Source organism: Protopterus annectens, chromosome 2.part2 (genome assembly GCF_019279795.1).
Source record: "Protopterus annectens isolate FY-2018-M chromosome 2.part2, PAN1.0, whole genome shotgun sequence".
Taxonomy (NCBI): Eukaryota; Metazoa; Chordata; order Ceratodontiformes; family Protopteridae; genus Protopterus; species Protopterus annectens.
Window position 1 is genome coordinate 340,270,415 of NC_056730.1, and position 19,783 is coordinate 340,290,197.

General features: G+C 39.4%; 1 protein-coding gene across 1 annotated transcript in view; it reads right to left on the reverse strand.

The window, feature by feature from the left end:
• Nucleotides 1-19,783, reverse strand: part of LMBRD1 (LMBR1 domain containing 1) — a 2,226,796-nt gene that overhangs the window by 1,310,024 nt on the left and 896,989 nt on the right. Inside the window, exon 5 of the mRNA XM_044063893.1 lies at nt 11,430-11,497. Within this exon, the coding sequence (XP_043919828.1) occupies nt 11,430-11,497 (68 nt within the window). The remainder of the gene's footprint in view (nt 1-11,429; nt 11,498-19,783) is intronic.

Genomic DNA, 19,783 nt, shown 5'->3' on the forward strand with positions numbered 1-19,783 from the left:
CTGACAGTGTACCCTAGGCATGTTAGAAGTCTTTTCACAAACGCCAGATGCTGTAGAAGAATGTCCTTGTTCTCTGCTTAAATTAGGCAGTTGTCCAAGTAAGGATATATTTGTATTCCTCTTTGTCTGCAGAATGCAATTACTGGTGCCAGGCACTTTGTAAAGACCCTGGGCGCAGTAGATAAGCCAAAGGGCAGTGCACAGAATTGGTAATGCATTGAGCCAGCCTTGAATCTGAGGTATCTTCTGCATGATTGTCTGATTGGGACATGCAGGTATGCCTCTTTTAGGTCTAAATTCACAAGCCAAGCGTTTTTGCCCAGCATGGGCAGAAGCTGCTGCAAAGTCAACATTTTGAATGTTGATATATCCAGGAATGTGTTCAGAATATATAGGTCCAGTATTAGTCTTCAGGCCTTGTCCTTTCTGGGCACCAAGAACAGACTTGAGTAAAATCCTTGTCCCTGCCCTTGCTCTGGTACTTGTTGATATGGCCCTCATGTCCATGAGGGATGAGACTTGTTTTTGTGCCTCTGCCCATTGATTTTTTTGGCAGATCTGGCCAGCCCTTTGCCTTTGGCAGGGTATGGAAATGGAACTTGTAGCCCTGTGACACTATATTTAGAACCCACTTGTCCTGGGTTATAATGTGCCAATTTTGAGAAAAAAGTGCTAATTTTCCCCCTAAGGGTGCTGCCAGGAGATAAGTGCTTGGTGCTGGCAGGGGGAAGTCATTGGGACCGTTTCCTGTATGGTTATGATTTGTCTTCTCCAACTTTGGAGGTAGAAGCACCCCATTGCTTTGACCTGTATGAACCTTGCACCTGGGATCTGCCTCTAGGACATCTGGATCTGCCCCTTTGAGATCTGTCTGACACAGGAAAGGACCAATTCTTTGTAGGCCAGTGTCTACTAAACCTAGGTGGCTGTACTTGTAAAAAATCTTTGACAGTTTGCATAGATTTAGCTTTGTCCTCCATTTTCTTTAACATCTCTTCTGCCTTAACACCAAACAAAGTATCATGCTGTAAAGGTGCATCTAATAATTTAACTTTGACATGATCAGGCAGATTTTGTTCCTTTAACCAAGCATGCCTCCTAATTACAGAACCTGTAACTGCGGCCCTGCAGGAGGCCTCCAAAGAATCAAAACCACATTGCAAAGTATGCTTTCCAACTTGTTCAGCTGCATGCAATAAATTCTGCATTTCCTTGTTTTCTGCACATTCAGAGTTTAACAACATTTTCTGTTTAAGCAATGCCATGGCATGTTGTTGATATTTGAGCATATGAAACTGACAGTTTAAGGCCCTTATAGCCAAGGTAGCAGATGTGTAAATCTTTTTCCCCATCTATCCAGTGCCCTAGAATCTCTGTCAGAGGGAGTAGGGTTTTTTGCAGCAGAAGCCTTACCTCCTTTGGGACCCTGTGAAATACTTTCTGGGTCTGGGTCTGCAGAAGGGTTTTTAAAAAGGAATTTATGAGAGTCATGAACCCTGTAATATCTGTCAGGCTTAACAGGAGAGGGAGGTAAGGAGTCAGGGGTAAGACTAGACTCCGAAAACACATCACCTACAATGTTTAACACAGGTGAGATGGCTAGAGGCCTGTGTTGAGGTAGTAAAAGGAAATCCCTGAGCCTCTTTTTAGATTCTGAAAAATCTTGGCTCTCCCAGTGGAAATGCTCCCTCATTGCAAGGTTTCCCCAAAAGAATAGTCTTCTGGAGGAGAAGCTGAAGGTACAGATTCTTCAGCATCAGAATCCTCATAGGAGGGAAGAGAATATTCCTGATCAGAAGAGGAATCAGAAGAAATAGAAACCTGATCTGAAGAGTCATAGTCAGTCTCTTGCCTAGGCCTCTTATCAGGAGGGGGATGGGAACCCCTGATCAAGGTAATCAAGTCTTCGGCCATTTTGAGCATCCGTTTTTTGGGCATAGAGGCCTGTCCACATGGCTCTTGAGTTTGTTTCTTTGCTTTAGAAGGTGCTTTACTCTCTGCCTTTGAAGCTGAAGTTGGTTTAATATAAAGATGTCTAGGTCTGAATACAGCCTCAGACGCCGGTGCCTGCTCAGCGGCTCCGGACCCATCTGAGGGAATAGTATCAGAGGCTTCAATACCTTGAGTTTCCAGCGGCATGGCTGACTCCACGTGGGAGTCAGTAGCGGCCTGCGACTCTAAAGTAGCAGGCGTCAGGGGCTGCGAAAGCGCCTCACTGAGAATCGGCGAACTGGCGACTGGCTTAGGAGAAGCTTCGTCGTTGGTTTTGGAACTCTGTTGTTTATCTCTCTCCTTTTCTTTGCGCTTTTTGTGAACTCCGGTAGTCGGATGGCTATCCGACGACATTTCTGGATAATTAAACCGGCGTCCAAAATAGTTTAAAGCAAAATTATACCGACACTTAATAGTGCATTGGTTAAATCTAGCACAAAACCGACAACCAGAAACGTTGCGATCAGGGCCTAGGCAAGGAATGCAGTAAGAATGAAAGTCCTTATGATGTATTTGCTTTCCACAAGAAATACAATTATTTACTTTTTTCTGACATCAGTCTGGAGCAAGAAACAAGTTTCCCCAACGGGGTACTTAGATTTATTGAAGACTTCGGATCTGAAATTCGAACACAAATCTCAGGAGTCGGCCGACCAGCACTTGGGAACTGCTTCTGCTTCGGGCACCGCGCGGCAAGAAAGACTGAAGAAAATGACGTCAGCTGCTTCTTTTATACCCCTGACGACCCGATGTCAGGGAAGGGGCGACAGCAGCCGACGCAGGACTCAAGACTTTGGAATTCAGGCCGACTGAGGGCAACCTGCCAGTAGGATTACCCAAATGTAATGACTGCAACAGTGAAACACGAAGAACATCAATAGCATTTGCATTTTGGGGGGCCAGTGTATCTTGTCTGGCTTCCTAAAAATGCTTAACAGGTGTCAGATTCCTGCCATGATTTTCTAACTACCAACTGTATAAGCTTGTCGGCAGGACAAAACACCCAAATGAGATTAGAGTTAGTCAGGGGAAGTAGAGTGTTATGGGAAGGAAAGATTTTGAATAACTAAAGGCTGGAGCACTAAATTTGCCAGATCAAATTCAAGCAGTAGCTCAAGGACCCATATGTCACATTGGACAGACAATGACTAGGATCTGGTGAATTTTAACTGCTGAACTCTGCCTTTTCAAAACCGATTACTCAGTCATAACTATCGTTAAGTAAACAGTAGTGACTAGCTCATTTCAAGAGTATAGAGCAATCTTGTCCTGGAACTGCCAGTTTCTGGTCAATTGCAGTGTGTTATCATAAAGCAGAAAGTATCGATAGATGTATTTATTATTCCCTCTTGGAAATCACTGTACGTTTGGAAGCTAACATTGCAGACAATATGCACTTACTGCTGGTAAGTTCACAGTTCATAGAAGAATACTACATTAACTGCAGTGAAAGGGTATTCTAAGCCTAGCCAATAACTCATGGTCAGAATGAAACCCTGTACCTTGCATCCATGTGGTAAAAATCATTACACCAAACCCAATGTATGTAGCAATGAGAGGCCCTAGACTAAAACAGAGGTGTAGAAAATCCTCTGAAGCCATTAGCTATACCTTTGTTCTCCACCAGTACACTGTGAACCTGAAATGGAATAAGCAGGCACTTGTCATAGCTCAAGGTAGCACTGTTTATTTGTATATGCTGTTAAGCTAGCTCATATTCATTGCTCCACTGTACATTGTTTAGGATTGTCCTTGAAAACTGCAAAGAAATCTGGCAGAAAACTTCAGATTTTGGATCCAATTTTTTTTTATTTATTCCTCAATGCATATAGATCAAATGAAAAGTTTGAAGAGATTCAGTGTGCTGCAGTCCTGGAAGTTGTTGAGGAAGAAGTCAAAGGTATTGAAGCATTTTTATTGTTTTTAATTTTACAGATAGGAAAAAAACATACAAAATAGAAAAATTCATCAGCACTCAGAGAAACATTCAATACTTAATATCCACTTAGAAAGCATCCTTTATTAAACAGCTCTTCTTCGTAACAGCACAAGATACTAGACAGACTTCAAATGCATATGACAAAACTGAAGAACACAGATGAAGTCTGGGAATTTGGTGATCTGCATGACCCCCCCTCCCCCCATAACAGAAAGAATAAATTGCAGTATAAGAAATAATGAAACAAGGGACAAACTATTACTATAAATAGAAATGGCCTTACTGAAAGATGTGGACATGTGCAGAGCAAATAAAGGTATTCTTTTCATTATTAAATACTTTGTGCACAAATGTGTCGGGAATAAACAGGTAAGAAATGCTCTTCAAAAAAGATGGGAAGCCCCAAAAAAGCTTGCATTCCTGAAATTCAAGCCTGCGATAGGTGTGGCTATAAGCATGACCTTGTCCTGTTTCTATTCAGGTGTGCAGAATCTATGTTAGAAAAGGCCATGTTTCTAAAATATGTAAAAGCAAAAACAAGCTTGTTAAGAAGAATCTGCATGCTGCTGAAAAACAATATGAAAATTCTGGTATTTTAGAACACAAATGAATTGATGGCGATAGGTATACAAAGAAGAGTACTGGAAAATACTGAGAATTAATAAGATGCATGTGAAATTTAAGTTACAGTAAGCTGCAGACTGTAATATTTTTTTCAGAAGATGCTTTTAAATAGCTGGGTCTGTTTGGTTGTTCAGAAAGGCCTACATATACATTGCCCCACTGGGTCAAAAACACTGACAAATTAATACAAGAATAAATATTTCAGTCACTGTTTACAAACAGCTGCACTTGAAGTAAAACCTCATATTTTGAGTCACGTATCATTTAGGAATCTAAAAATGGTACAAATAATTCACAGCATAAAAGCAAAGCCTAAGTTTAAAATCATTCAAAAAGTCACACAGATACAGAAATATTGCGCAAAAAAGTCACATCAATGGCATTCTGCAAGTCATGGCTGCTCTGCTGTAAGATTATGAAGCTTTCAAGGAGAATATCCCATACAAATAAGACCTGATGCAGTAGCAGTAATATATGCTAAAACGTATCCAAACTACTCAGAAGTACAGCTGAAAGGAATTGAACAGAACCAGCAAACTAATTAAAAATCAGTTACAGGCAACAGAATGAGTGACTAGTAATATTTTCATTTTATTTTATCCTTTACTGATCACGTCAGGCCAACTAAGCTAAGAGCCTCTTTTTAGGGGAGATCCAATGTGGTAATTATGCTACTAGTGGAAGTTTGGTCAGGCCATCGGGGAAATTTCCTTACTCTCTTTGATAGGTACCATGGGATCTTTTAAATCCACCTAATCTACCATCAACTCAGGAAGATGGGACCGCCATTTAAAATCTCATCTGAAGGATGACACTGAGGAATGAAGCATCGCCCTTATGCTGCTCAGCAGTGCTGGCAACTGATCTGTCAGTGTAAGAATAGAACTCACAGCCTTCTGCACAAAAGGTGAGTGTGCAACCTGCTGTACTACTGAGAATGAATGACTGACTAAAATTCAGATTTACATTGATATGTAAATGATGAACAGCATGATTAAGACAGGGTATCACCCATAACTCTCAAGAGTGACAAATCCTAAGCTTTTCTCAGTTGTTGATGCAAACCAGGATTTCTGGCAGATATAACTGGATGAAGTAGGAGCTAAACTGTATATCCAAGGAAGATATGGAGTCAACTTCTCTTTCCTATTTCATTAACACCAGAGTTCTTCCACAGAGCTGTTGCTCAGGTAACTGAAATCTGGAAGATGTTGTAAACATAATTATCATTTGACTACAGATGTCAATGCAAACAGATTTTTTACACAGATTTTTGTTACAAAAATCCTGGCAGAACACGGGATATATCTGTGAGTAGAAGTAATAGTAAACGCTACCAACAGCAGTTTTATTTTTCATTTGATACAGGGATAGGGGTGGGAAGCCTATGAATGATAATGAGTTAAAATAAATTGCTACGGCCCTTGACAATAGTATTCTTATCTGGAAGGGGGATTATTAGAATTAATTAATTTGTTGCCTATGTTAATACTTTAGAAAGACATTCAATGTTTATTAATACATTTTACATAATTAGACATGGTTGATAAAAATGAATGCTGCATCAAGACCACAATACATTACAAAAAAATTCTGGTAGGAATTGTTACTTACATTAGTAGGCATCCCCTGATAAAAATATAGAAAAGAGTCAGTCTATTACCCTTTAAAATAAAAAAACTTAAAATGGATAATGGTGCATTTATTCATTGGAGAGTTTAATTCTTTGAGTGATAAGCTTAAACTGAAGGGTTACCCAAATTACGCTGCAGTAGGTAACCTCAGCAGTTAGAACAACATTACAAATGTGTGTAAAGGGGTTTTGGAAATAATCATCACTTAGTTACAGCCTCAGTTTATAAACTGGACAGTAATCAGCTAAATAATGCTTAGTATAACAACTGGGACATCTTAAAGGCTAATCCTGAAATTATATCTTGGGAAGAAGTCAAAACTAATTCTTAACAACAAGAGAGGCAAGAATATGAATGATTTATAGGTCTTAAATATTATAACTATAATGTATGTAGGTTTGTTTCGGCTCCATATTCATTTTTTTACAAATCATATGGTCCATCTGGGTATTGCACAATTTTTGGGATTTATGCAGCTGTTTGCACAACATGTGAAGCATTTTATATAGGGAAACAAATGTGATAGTTGAATACTGATGTCAGTGTTTGGTTAAAACATACTTCACACTGTAGTACTTTCAAGAGGTTTATATTTTATTTTTTGGATCATGTAAAACAGTGTACCAGAGATAGTGATAAGGAGCTTATTCTAGATAATGAAGAGTTGTATTTGCAAATATACTTCTCATGTAATTTTGGATTTAGAGATGAAAGTACTTAAAGAGGTTTTTATTTTATTAAAAGTCCAGCAGTTTTTACTAACCAAAATTTTCTTCTCCTTTTATATGTTTTGATTTTTTTTCCTTTCACATTCTTCTAGCATACACATTAGAGATCGACAAATGTGGTTACCTTCTGATAGGATGATCCAAGTGTAAAATCAGAAGGCAGTTACACAACCATCGTGAATCAGTCACTGATATAACTTGCTGGGAGTGGGGACAGTGTAAATGTATCTGAGAAAACATGTTGGAAGTCTTTCAATTTACCACACTAACTTCAAAAAGGCATACAGATGGTGTCTCTCTCTTGTGACAGATAGTGACCCAGACTGTGTGTGAAAGCACTGAGCAGTTACACGGTAACCGATGAATGATCAATGACATGCATTATCAAAAAGGGCAGTATACACATCTGAAAGCAACAACATGAAATAATACTGTGTCCAAAGTTATTTCATTTTCATTAGATCAAGAGATTACAAGTGTACAAAGATAGTGGCTATTTTTTAAAGGTGAGGCAGGATATGTGAGAACTGTTCGATGTCTACTGATAAGACTTGATATGCTGCAGTTTGCGTGTCTAGGAGCAACAAGATGGTATATTACTGTAACCACTCTATGCATACAACTTGAAGTCAAGATGGTACTCCCCCCTCAGAAAAGGTGCATTACATTGGAAGACCATGTGTGAAAAAGATTAAGCTAGTGCCTGAAACACAATAAAAACACAAACCATGTTTTGGCCACCAGACCTTTATTTCATTATTATACTTTCAAAGTCTCCATAGTACAAATACCATTACATTCACTTCACAAAAACTTGAGCATTTTACTTTCTCCCACAGGATTAAAACATACAAATAATAAATAAAAGATACATATATAACATAAGAACAAAGACCACTATTTAACAGTTCAAGAAAGTGATGTATTACATCTGAAATACTAACTCAAAACAGAGAGTTAATGAGAATTATGACCTGGTACCAAAAAATTCAGCATTCAGCTGTTCTATTATATGTGCAGCTAGAAGCAAAACCCAACTAAGATTTATAACTGAATCTCCAAACCGGATATCCAAAAAAATTCCCAATAAAATGTCAACTGTTTCAGAGTAATTACATTAAACTAATAGTCTCCAACAACAGTGACATTAGAATGTGTCAGACACTGTGAAGCATTACATTCTATTTTCATTAGGACTGAGTATTTGATTTATGCTCAGAATGCAACTCATAACCAAAATGTATTTAAGGTGTCATTCCATCAGAAGTGAAAAAAAAAATCTAAATTTATTAAGAAAAGTTATTTTTTAATTTCAGTTTTAACATGTCAAATCATAAACAGCATTGTGTAAATCAGATAAGGTTGTTGTTGTGTCTTTCGGCTTTTCCCAGTTAGGGGTCGCCACAGCGGAACTCCGGTCCGCTAATGATTGGCAGTAGATTTTTACGTGCCATGTTGCCGGCCCTGACGCACAACATTCAACGAAGGTACGCCCATTCACGCATGTCTCCACACAGAAGACGCTCTAGCTGAGAATCGAACAGGACAACGTCTTACTGTGAGGCGACATGCTGAGGTCAAATTCAGCACTGGCCTGCAATTCATTTCCAGAGCACAGAACTGCAGTCTTAGATGCATTCTTCACCAGAGGATCCTACTAAAATTTCCTGATAGCTATGTTGTGAATTCTCAAAGGGGAGATCATGTATGGACTTTTGCACAGAGGTATCCATGTGCAGGGGTCCCTAGGCATTTCACAATTACAGCTCAACGTTTTGCATTACAATTGTTTTCCACTTTCCACATCAGGAATTCTTTTTTTCTTGAGAAGGGGAAACAAAGGGAATAATGTAGCCTCTTGTTATTATCCTCTGTACCCATGAATCTCGGGTGATGGTCTGCTAGACTTGAGGTTGCAAGGATAAATGCCTCCAGGCAGCCTCCAGAGTGCAGCAGTCAGGCAACCAATTGGGAGGGCTGGTACATTTTTTCCATGAAAAGACTACAAAACCCTGAATTCTCTGGTCCACTTCTGCCTCTGAGGCAATGTCTATTAAAGTTGCTCTCCCTCCTCTGCCCTGGGGGAAGGTCTGTCCATAGCAGAGTCCTGGCTAAAATTCTGGAATTTTCAGAACCAAAACTGGCAAGAACCCTCAAGGATGAAATAAGCTGACTGCCCCTGATTACTAGGAAGGGTGGATGCTGACACAGGATCCATCATTTGTCATAATGGAACAGAGAAGGGATAGAAATACCTCTTTTCTCTTGCTCTGGAGAGAAACCTCTCAAATGCCTTGAAAGCACAGGAAGAAATTGGAACCAAAGAAGAGCCCCCCCAAGCTACAACAGGCAAGGGTGTGGTGCCCTCGACTTGGGCATGACCCAGCTCAAAGATCGACATCAGCACTGAGCTATCCAGCACCAAATCCACAGTGAAGGCTCCAAAAACTTTGCTATCATGCCCTACCAAAGAGTCTCAGCTCTGAAGCTTCAGCTCCAAGAATCATCCCTATCAGATATGATCAAGGCAGACAGAGTGTGTATCTGCTTCGACATGAGTGCTCTGTGGTATTCGAATCTGATGTTCAGATCAGAACATGTGAAACCAATGGCACGGCTGCATGGGCCATTCCCAGAGGAACAAATTGGGTTGTCCCTGGGATGACCCCCAGCTGAATATGGGTCTGTAATAAATTCCACATTATCCTGTTGACATTAGCTTCCAAAAGACTCTGAGATGAACAAAAGGAACTACAGGATAAAGCCACTGATTGAGGTTGAGAAAACAGTTGATGCTTCTCTTGCAGAAATGCAGAGTGAAGCCTTGGGCTTTATCAGCTATGGAGAGAAATGTAAAGAGGGTGACTAAGAACAGACCCTGCGACCCTTTACATCCACACATCTCTATGTTCTCAGCCCAGGCTGACTAGCTCCAGTGGCTCTGGAGACCATTTTCTTGATTACTCCAATCTCCTCTTCTCCTCCCTTTCTCTTTATCTAATTAGTTCATTGCTCTTTTTTCTTTTGCTTTTGGAACTTTGGCTTGCCCATCTTTATTGATGAAGGAGAAGATGTCTCAGATGCAGGAGTGGCAGAATCCCCTGCTTAGGTGGGAAGAAGGCCCTTCAATACAAGACCTTGGACCAAAAAAAGAACAGGTATCACAGCTGCTCTCCAGATTAGATGCTCCTAAATAGCCTACACCCACAATGAATATGGGTCCTGTGGTGGAATCTTAGTAACACAGGCCGAGCATATTTTAAAGCCAGTGGCCTTGTCAGACATGCTAGGGAGAAAAGACAACCCTAATAACTAGTACATCGACCATAACAAACAACAGCCAGCAGGGAAAGTAAAGTCGCCCTCACTCATACTAACAGTAGCAGAGCACTTACAGAATATACGTACAAACCTACCTATAACAAGACTGTAACTTAAACAATATGTATACATTATTTATTTTTAAAGGAAAAGAGTGAATTGAAAAGGCTTCATAATGGTTCCAGAAGCAACAGGACAATATACAACTACTAACAAATTAAAGAAAAATCAGACTTATCCTACAATGATATCAGAGCCCTCCAATCATATTTTCTGACAGAACAAATGGCAAATGAGAGCTGAGGTAACCTGGGGATCCAAGCTTCTGAAAAAGCACCAAGGTCAGATCTGATAACCCAACAGTTGAATCAGACAAAAAAAGACAATAGATCATGAAAAAGAACAAAGATGCCTGCTTACATCAAGTGCATGACATTGTGACATGCACTAGCCATAAAAATGTGCCCCTGGAGTATGGGAGTTAATTAAAAAAAAAAATACAAGAATTTCATGGCAAGACTGGGTCCTAAAAAAATTAAAACACTGTTCAGTGAAAAGGACCCCTCAAAGTAATATCAAAGTTGTACATGAACATTTTAAAGCAAATCATATGGAAGTCCTGAAATCTGACCAGTGGCAAAGATAATATCCCTTGTGTATTTTATCACCTCTATGTATAAAATGTAGGCCATATACAAAACCTTCACCATACTAACTTGCACATTTGTCTGCAAACACTTCATTTATAAATTGCTAAAAAAATACAAACATATAACTTACATTATGAATTATTTATTAAGTATTCTCTCTCTAAATTACATTATGCTGCAATATGTTACTGTTAAACAGATTTCTTTCATCATCATTCAGGTTAGTACCTTAAACATGACTAATGTTACCAATGAGGACTACTACACCAGACAGGATGATTTAACAGACACTGTCAATAAACAGTGTTAACTATACCTCAGTTACGTACTGTCCAGTTTTAATCACAGGAGCCACAGAGTCCTCATATTAAAGACCCTGTATTAAATTCTGTTGAAAACAAAATTACTAGTACCCTATTGTGCATTTTAACTCACCTAAAGCACCATTCCTCTAAATTCAGAGGTACTGTAATGGAGTACTGCACAATTTTGAAATTAAAGTTCAAATAAGGCATAATGAAACAGACGTGGTTATGCTTACCCAATCAAAAGAAGAACCGTACAAACCACCATGAACCCAAGTGTGTACTTCAGCGCATTTTTCACTTGCTAGATTAAACAGAAAATTAAAATTTTAAACCTTTTTTTCAACGCAATAACTGACATTGACATGCCATGCATCCATACATAGAATGTATACCAAGAGCCATTACTACAAAGAAAACTAACTGATGTCACATGCAGAGATCTTAATGCAGCATACAAAGGTACTACAGGACCACGCTATGTAATGCTATATACAATACACTAAGCTATGATTCAAAGATCATATACCATCAAAACAACAGCATACTTCAAAAAACGCAAACCAATACATATCAAATGGCCTATAAAGGAATCTTCCTCTGTGGGTATATGCATGGATTCATCCTCTTCTTTGTTTTATTTGAAAATTTGTTTCTCTGAAGCTACCACACGTGTGCGTGTGTGAGTAGGAGGGGGTGGGGCAGGACCTCACTCTGATTATGTACACAAAAGCAGGGCACCATACTAGGACAGCAAGCCTAGTTTCCTAAGACTAATGTTCTGTCCACAACCACTGAGCAAGCATTCTTCCTACAAATCAAGAAAAAATATTTGATTCCTATACTTTATAAGAACATTTAAAAAATATACTTGCACAGCTTAAAGGGAACGTCTTACAACAGCTGCGAAAAAAGGCCAACTTAAGTACAGGATGACAAAAGGAACCTATCTGTGACTTAATGAGAAGAGGTCTCCCACAGATCAACTGCTACGGTAGGCAAGTATCTGTTACATCTAACATCAGGAATCCTCCTTAGAAGGGCCAAACGAGGTTAATCCCCAAGCACTATAAATACAGAGGGGGAAGAAGCCAGATGATAGCCAAAGGAAAAAGCTGAGAAAGCTGACTCCTGAAGTACCAAAGGAGGGCTAAAGCCTGGAAATGTTAACTGAAATCTAAACATTCACATAAGAGATGCCACAATGGAAACTTTTCTGAAGCAAACATCAGAAGTAGTCAGTAGTTTTACAACTGGTGGTAAACCACTTGACAGCAAAAGATTGTACCTAGCAATCCACTTGGAAAGTGTTTCCCTGGCAACTGCTAGCCCTTCCTATCTTGTGGCAAGAGACTAATAGATGTTCCGTCTTCGTAAACAGGTGAACTGTTTTCAGGTAAAACACCAAATAACCAACAAAAGCAGCCACCAATTCTAGAATGGGAACCCAATAATCAGTCACAAACTGATAATCCAAGAAGTAATGTAAAAATCGGTTTATTCAGGCTTCAAAAATATAACATTAGCTTTTTGTTCAGCAACAAAAACAGATTTCTTCAGACTAACAAACAAGAATCACAACATGATTTTATTGAATTAATTCAAATTAATTGAAAAATTACTGAACATTCTTGACCAATGACCATAAAAGAATAACTAAACTTATACTTTTGCGCATTTAAAGGTATGGTATGGAAAGCTGAAAGAATTAAAAAGACAAACCACTTAACAATATTCCCATTCTGGAGTTGGCGGCTACCTTTGTTGGTTATTTGGTGTTTTGGTTCCTAAGGTTTACAGCTGTAACCACTTGGATATATTTTTGTTTGTTGTTTCAGGTAAAACCCAATCTGACTGTGTACATCCAGAGTATGACAGCTACTTTTTTTCCATGTTTTTTCAGTAAATACATTTTTTCAAGTAATACATTCTACAAATACACTATTGGTTACACTGTATCATATACTTAGTCTATACTTTATATGCAGTGTGCTGAAGTAAGATGTACATCTCCTTCCTTTTCTGGTGTATACAGGAGCCCCCACATTCCTTTGAAAACTGAAGATGCTAATTTAGTTTGGATATTTATAAGGTAATATATTATCTAAAACGAAATATGTTCCTTTTCCTATCATGTTAATTATTTTCTTACTATATAACAAGGAGCATATTACCCACTTATCTAACTTGCCTTCCTAATGCCCCCTCCCCCCATATTTTAGCCATTACCTCTTCAGCAGTAAATGCCATTCCTAGTGTAGTAAATTCCTTTTTATTAATTTTATATAATTTTAATAGGCAACAAAAAGTAGGGTAAAGCAAGTCACTGTGGCAGAAGAGCAGAGCAGGACTAGGACAGACCCTCACAAATGGAAGTTGCACCCATGTGTCTTCCAGGAACTTCAGTGAACACCTCAGATAAATCTATTTGCCTCCACCTGCAATAGACAGCTAGAGAAATTCTATTGCAAGCCTCTGTGCAATCAAGCCTGGACGACATATGCATTTTCATTACCCTGGACAGGAATAGTACTGTCTTCTCACCCTTTCTTCTAATAGCAAGAAATCTTTTGATGATCGAAAAGGACTCCCCAAAGATTATAAAAGTAATCCTTTTTTGCGCAGAAACACACCGTTCTTCATTCTTTTGAAAATGGCCAAAGGAAACTACCACAGGCTTCCACACAGTGGGTATTTGATACATCCCAACATTCATTTCCTTCAACTGTCTGAATGGCACGGTTTTAATTCCTTTTAGGGACTTTTTTCCCAAGGCGATGGAGCAGGTATTAAAGGAGGCCAAGAAGCCTGATTTGAAAATCATATTTGAGGAAGTAGAGATGATTTTCTGGCTGGTGGTGAGCTAAAAACCAGGACCCTTTGCAAACACAGATGCCTCTGGTTATTCAAACTTGTGTGACTTAACTGCTGGACTTTCCTTCTGTTCTATTAAGAATTACAGATTTGCCATTTCTGCTTGTCTGCCTTTAGATCCTACCCCTTTCTAATTTGCCTCTGGTGAAAACTTTTGAAAGATGAAACAAAAACAAAAAACATCACCATGGGTGATGTCTCAACCTGTAGTGTCAATCCAAAGCATCTGAAGCACGACCACAGTCAAAGTGACCAGACAACATTTTTAATGAAAAACCAATAAATCCAGGTTAAGCGCTTTTGTAGGGTTTCTATTACCCAACTTCATCAGAAGAGGCTCTGATACTTTGGATTGACACTACAGGTTGAGACATCACCTGTGATGTGTTTGTTTTTTTGTTTTAGTTATAGTGTTCTTTGCTTGGGTGTAAGTTTTTTTTGTTGTTTTTTTGTTGAATTTTTGAAAGAAGTTTTAAATATCCTTTCCACCAGTTAATACAGTGGCACATTCTAGGGATCTAAATTTTGTACTAGAAAACTGGTTTCTTTTTAAGCTAGCAAATGGAGCTAAACTGAATTTCTTATCCTGGAAAATAGTGTTGTTAATTGCTTTTCTTCTGCCAAATTAGTATTTGAGTTGCAGATATTAATGGTGCGCTGTTCTCATCTCATTTTTTTCATAAAGACATGGTCAACTTGAGAACTAACTTCTCATGTAGGCCCTAAGGCCATTTCACAGTTTACACTGAGCCTCAACATTAATATCCCTATTTTCTTTCTAGAGCTGAAGGATTAGGGAAAGTGAATGCTGCATAACTTGAATGATCCAAGGCAACTCAGCAGCTATATTGTCAGAACCAAATCCTTCAGAATTGCAGATCAGCAGTTTATTTCCCAAGAAGGTAGAACAAAGAAACAAGCAGTGTCAAAACAGAATTTCTACATGACTGCCTTTTGTTATTCTCACCACAAGCAGGCATTTCAAGACAAGGCCACTGCTACTGTATTCTATGTCTACTTCTGCTTAATTTTGGAAAGGGATAGAATCAAAATTTGCTAGATGCTGCAATTTGGTCATTCATACACACCTTTACCAAACATTACAAAATAGGCTCCTTCTCTAGATCCAAAGCAGTATTTGCTAGGGTTGTACTGCAAGGGCTCCTGGATTCTGAACAATCTTAAACCAATCTTGCCTGCTAAGCTTTGGCATTTATCCCAAATAGCTTAGGCTACGGCATTTAGCCAAGGTGGGTCTTTTTTTCGCCCTTCTTGGGGCAAATAGAAGACTTTGAACTCTTGGTGCCATAACTATTACTTAATCCCTAAACTCCTTCTGTGGGACAGTAGCTATGGCATGTGGAGGGTGCTCTAAAGTGGAGGTGAGATGGGGGATGGGCAAACCTTGGCAGAACTCCCATATAGCTTATATACATGCAGCAGTGCTATAATAAGATTACACACAACTGTACTATACAAAAAGTAAAGAAACACATCAGGCACCCTGCATGTTTCACTGAATGTTTATAGCTTCTAAACTAAACTACATTTAGTAATTGTCCTTTTTTTTGTAGCATAATATTTAACTCACAGCAACTCAAACTCCAATACAGAAAATAGATTTTCCATTACCTTGGCTATATTAACTTTGCAATATATAACTTTTTATAACTGCAATAATTATCTCCAGAGCTGCTGCTTCTTTCCACATCCACACTATATTCTCAAGTGACTAGCTGATGCTAAACTTATTCCAAAGTGACTGTTAAATGCTAACTTTACTAATTCAAAATTCACCCAAGAAGTCCTTGCTCTTCTTTAATCCCACTTTTAAAACAAGTCGCAAAATGCATCTAAAATAAAATTACTTATATGCAACTCTCAGTCTTCAACAACATTATCCTTATTTAACTCTACCATTATTTTCTAAGAAATTACTCAGAAGCAAAAGCAAAAGTTACTTTGCTACAAGTCACCAGTCTTCCAGCATCAACACTGTTTGGCACATCCTCCACATAGTTTCCTAGAACTCAAAACAGTAGGGAAATGTTCATGGTGTCTTAGCCAAATTCACAAAAATCAGCATGAATGCCTGCTGAGATTAACACGATCAACAAAACTGAATAAACAAACAAGTCTCATGTACTGTCAAGGACCAGAGAGCCTGAAACCACTCCCTTCTCAGCCACAAAAGGGCAATGTGGACAAGTCTTGGTCTTTCTTCACTAAATTTGGCAGTGATATGCAGCACTAGAGGAAATGGTGGAAAAACAAAGGTAGTGAGCCTAACAGTTATGCAAAGACCTGCTGTAAGAATAAGCACAACTGCCTTATTTCCAGTGACTTTGCTTCATGGTTCATGTTGGGGTGCTGCCCTTGCTCAGAGATGCAATAGCCTCAGATGACTGACGGTAAACACCACATTGCCTTGAAATGATGCCAGCCCCATCAAGCATTTAAAAGACCTTGATGAATGCACTGTTACGCAAATTTCATCAGGGACAATAACAGACAAATATCAAAAAGACCACTAGGTCTTATGTCTGTTTGGTTTTGCCTTTATACTGGTCACGTATTTGATCTTTGAGCCCGTCTTGCTAGTTTGCCTAGGACTATTAAGTGTTTGTGGTTTTACTTTTGTAATTCTCCCATTATCTGAAAGTTTGTCAAGGGGATCTTCCAATCTATGTCTCACTGCTACACTTGCACTTCCTCTTGCATGGAAATTAATGCAACCATTTGCTTGTGCATGGACCACACCACAGCCTGGTTGTGAGAACAGCAAGAATGGCTTTGGTCTTATGTCCACTTCCACAGCTTTATGAAGACACAATTTCTAACAGTTCCAGCTTGTGTACACATAATCCCCAACTTGAGGGAATTCAACTTTCCTGTGCCAGGAAGGAGTGCACTGAGCTCCACAACACACCAATGATGCATCCATCACTACAACCTCTGAGAAACTATGTTCAAGGAAGACAAGGCTGCATTTAGGATTAGTGTGAGACATCTACTAATCTACAAGACAACACAGGTCCATAACCAAAAGAAGGTCAGCAAGGGCATACTGGTTTTGTACTTACTGTCACTGATTTGTCAACTGAAGCTTAAACATATTTATAGTGCAATATATTTGCAACCACTGGCTTCACTATCCACCACAACACTGGCCATCCTTGACTGTATGAATAGAATTGTGAAGTCCGTGGCTGCCATAAGGATACAAAGGATCCTAAGCCTAGATCCCTTCCAGTGCATATTCAACCTAGATTGCTAATTTTATGGCTTCCTGGGTCTTTTGCACGAGATGGAATAAATTACACTGCAGAGTGACTAACAAATGCAAACCTAGTGGAATACTGACAGGCCCCCAAAATGACTTCTTCCAGTATATGAAGACTGCAAAGGTCTGCAACTACAAAAGAGGCTAAGCCAGGGAAAGCATCAGCATATCCCTCAACTGTGTCACAGTTACCTTGGCAGTAGAACACAAGAATGCTGCAAATTCTCTGCCAGCAAAGTAAGTTGCATGGCAAACACTCTGGGTGCAAATGATGGTCTAAATGATAGAGTTGTACTGAAAGGGATGCTTACCACAGCAAACTAAAAGAAAAGCTTGCACAGATCCCACACAATTAACTGTAAAAAGGCATACATCAGGTCCAGAAACACCATCCTGATTCCTTACAGCAAAAGGGTCATGAAATCCTGATAGTCACTCTTGAGAAACCAAAGATTAGAATGTGCTCTCTGAAATAACCAAGTTTAGGTGTGGAATGCAAGTCTCTCATCATCTTTAGAATAAAAAGAAATAAATGGTACCCTTTTGTCTTCTTCCAAACGACAATCAGACAGACTCTACTGCTTAACTATGGACTACTGTCTGGACCTACTCAAAACAGCCTTGCAGACAGAATCTGGTCCTTGAAGGAAGCTCTTTCTAGAAAAGGGCCTAATTGCTCTAACCAATGCAATCTACTCACCAGTTTAATATGATGGCTCTTTAAAAAGGTGTGAAACTGGAGAACCATCTTCCTTTTTGTTATAACTATACTGGAAAGATTGAGGAGCCCTACTCATGGATTTAATCAGTACAGAAAGGAAGACAAAAATGCCAGACATTTTGTGGACGTTTTACCCTACAGTGGACAGAGAGGGAAGACAGCCATTTGCAGGCCAAGGAAATTGAGATTTCATACTTCAGAGGGTAACCATTCTGAGACACATGAATTCAAAGAGTCCAGTGAAGAAAAAACACTAAAATAGTGAAAAACACCAACTGCAGAAGCTTGAAGTCCTGGGACCCCTACTGTTCGGCATATACTTCTCAGAAGTACAGGCAAACACATGAGGACTATGGCTAACCAAGTTCGCCAATGATTGCAAACTGGGAGCCATATGTGACTCTCTGGCTGACACGGACATTCTCCAAAAGGGCTTTATTGAGATGGACACCTGGTGTCAAAGTCATGGTCTCAAGCTAAATGCCAAAAAATGCATAGTCATGCCGTTTGGGAAAAACAAAACACCCAAGAATTACCACATAGGTGGCAGCCCCCTTAATACAGAAGAATGTGCTCTCTGAAATAACCAAGTTTAGGTGTGGAATGCAAGTCTCTCATCATCTTTAGAATAAAAAGAAATAAATGGTACCCTTTGTCTTCTTCCAAACGACAATCAGACAGACTCTACTGCTTAACTATGGACTACTGTCTGGACCTGCTCAAAACAGCCTTGCAGACAGAATCTGGTCCTTGAAGGAAGCTCTTTCTAGAAGAGGGCCTAATTGCTCTAACCAATGCAATCTACTCACCAGTTTAACATGACGGCTCTTCAAATAGGTGTGAAACTGGAGAACCATCTTCCTTTTTGTTATAACTATACTGCAAAGATAGAGGAGCCCTACTCATGGATTTAATCAGTACAGAAAGGAAGACAAATATGCCAGACATTTTGTGGACGTTTTACCCTACAGTGGACAGAGAGGGAAGACAGCCATTTGCAGGCCAAGGAAATTGAGATTTCATACTTCAGAGGGTAACCATTCTGAGACACATGGATTCAAAGGGTCCAGTGAAGAAAAAACACTAAAATAGTGAAAAACACCAACTGCAGAAGCTTGAAGTCCTGGGACCCCTACTGTTCGGCATATACTTCTCAGAAGTACAGGCAAACACAGGAGGACTATGGCTAACCAAGTTCGCCGATGACTGCAAACTGGGAGCCATAACTGACTCTCCGGCTGACACGGACATTCGCCAAAAGGGCCTTACTGAGACGGACACCTGGTGTCAAAGTCATGCTCTCAAGCTAAATGCAAAAAAAATGCATAGTCATCCTATTTGGGAAAAACAAAACACCCATGAATTACCACATAGGTGGCAGACTCCTTAATACAGAAGAGGTAATAAGAGATCTGGGGACCTAGGTAGACAGTAATCTCTCCTTTGACAATCATATTGCCAAAGTAGTTAGGAAATCCTTCTATGTAGCCCATCTAATTACTAAAGGGTTCGCATCTAGAAATAAAGAGGTTACAGTGCCCCTTCTACTAGTCATTCATCAGACCCATCATAGAGTACAATGCCCCGTTTGGGTTGTACCTCACAAGACACTTCCAACCAGCTGGAAAGACCACAGAAGTACCTCACCAAGAGGATTACTGGTCTCAAACATATGTCCTATGCAGCACGACTGGAAAAACTCCAGCTGTACT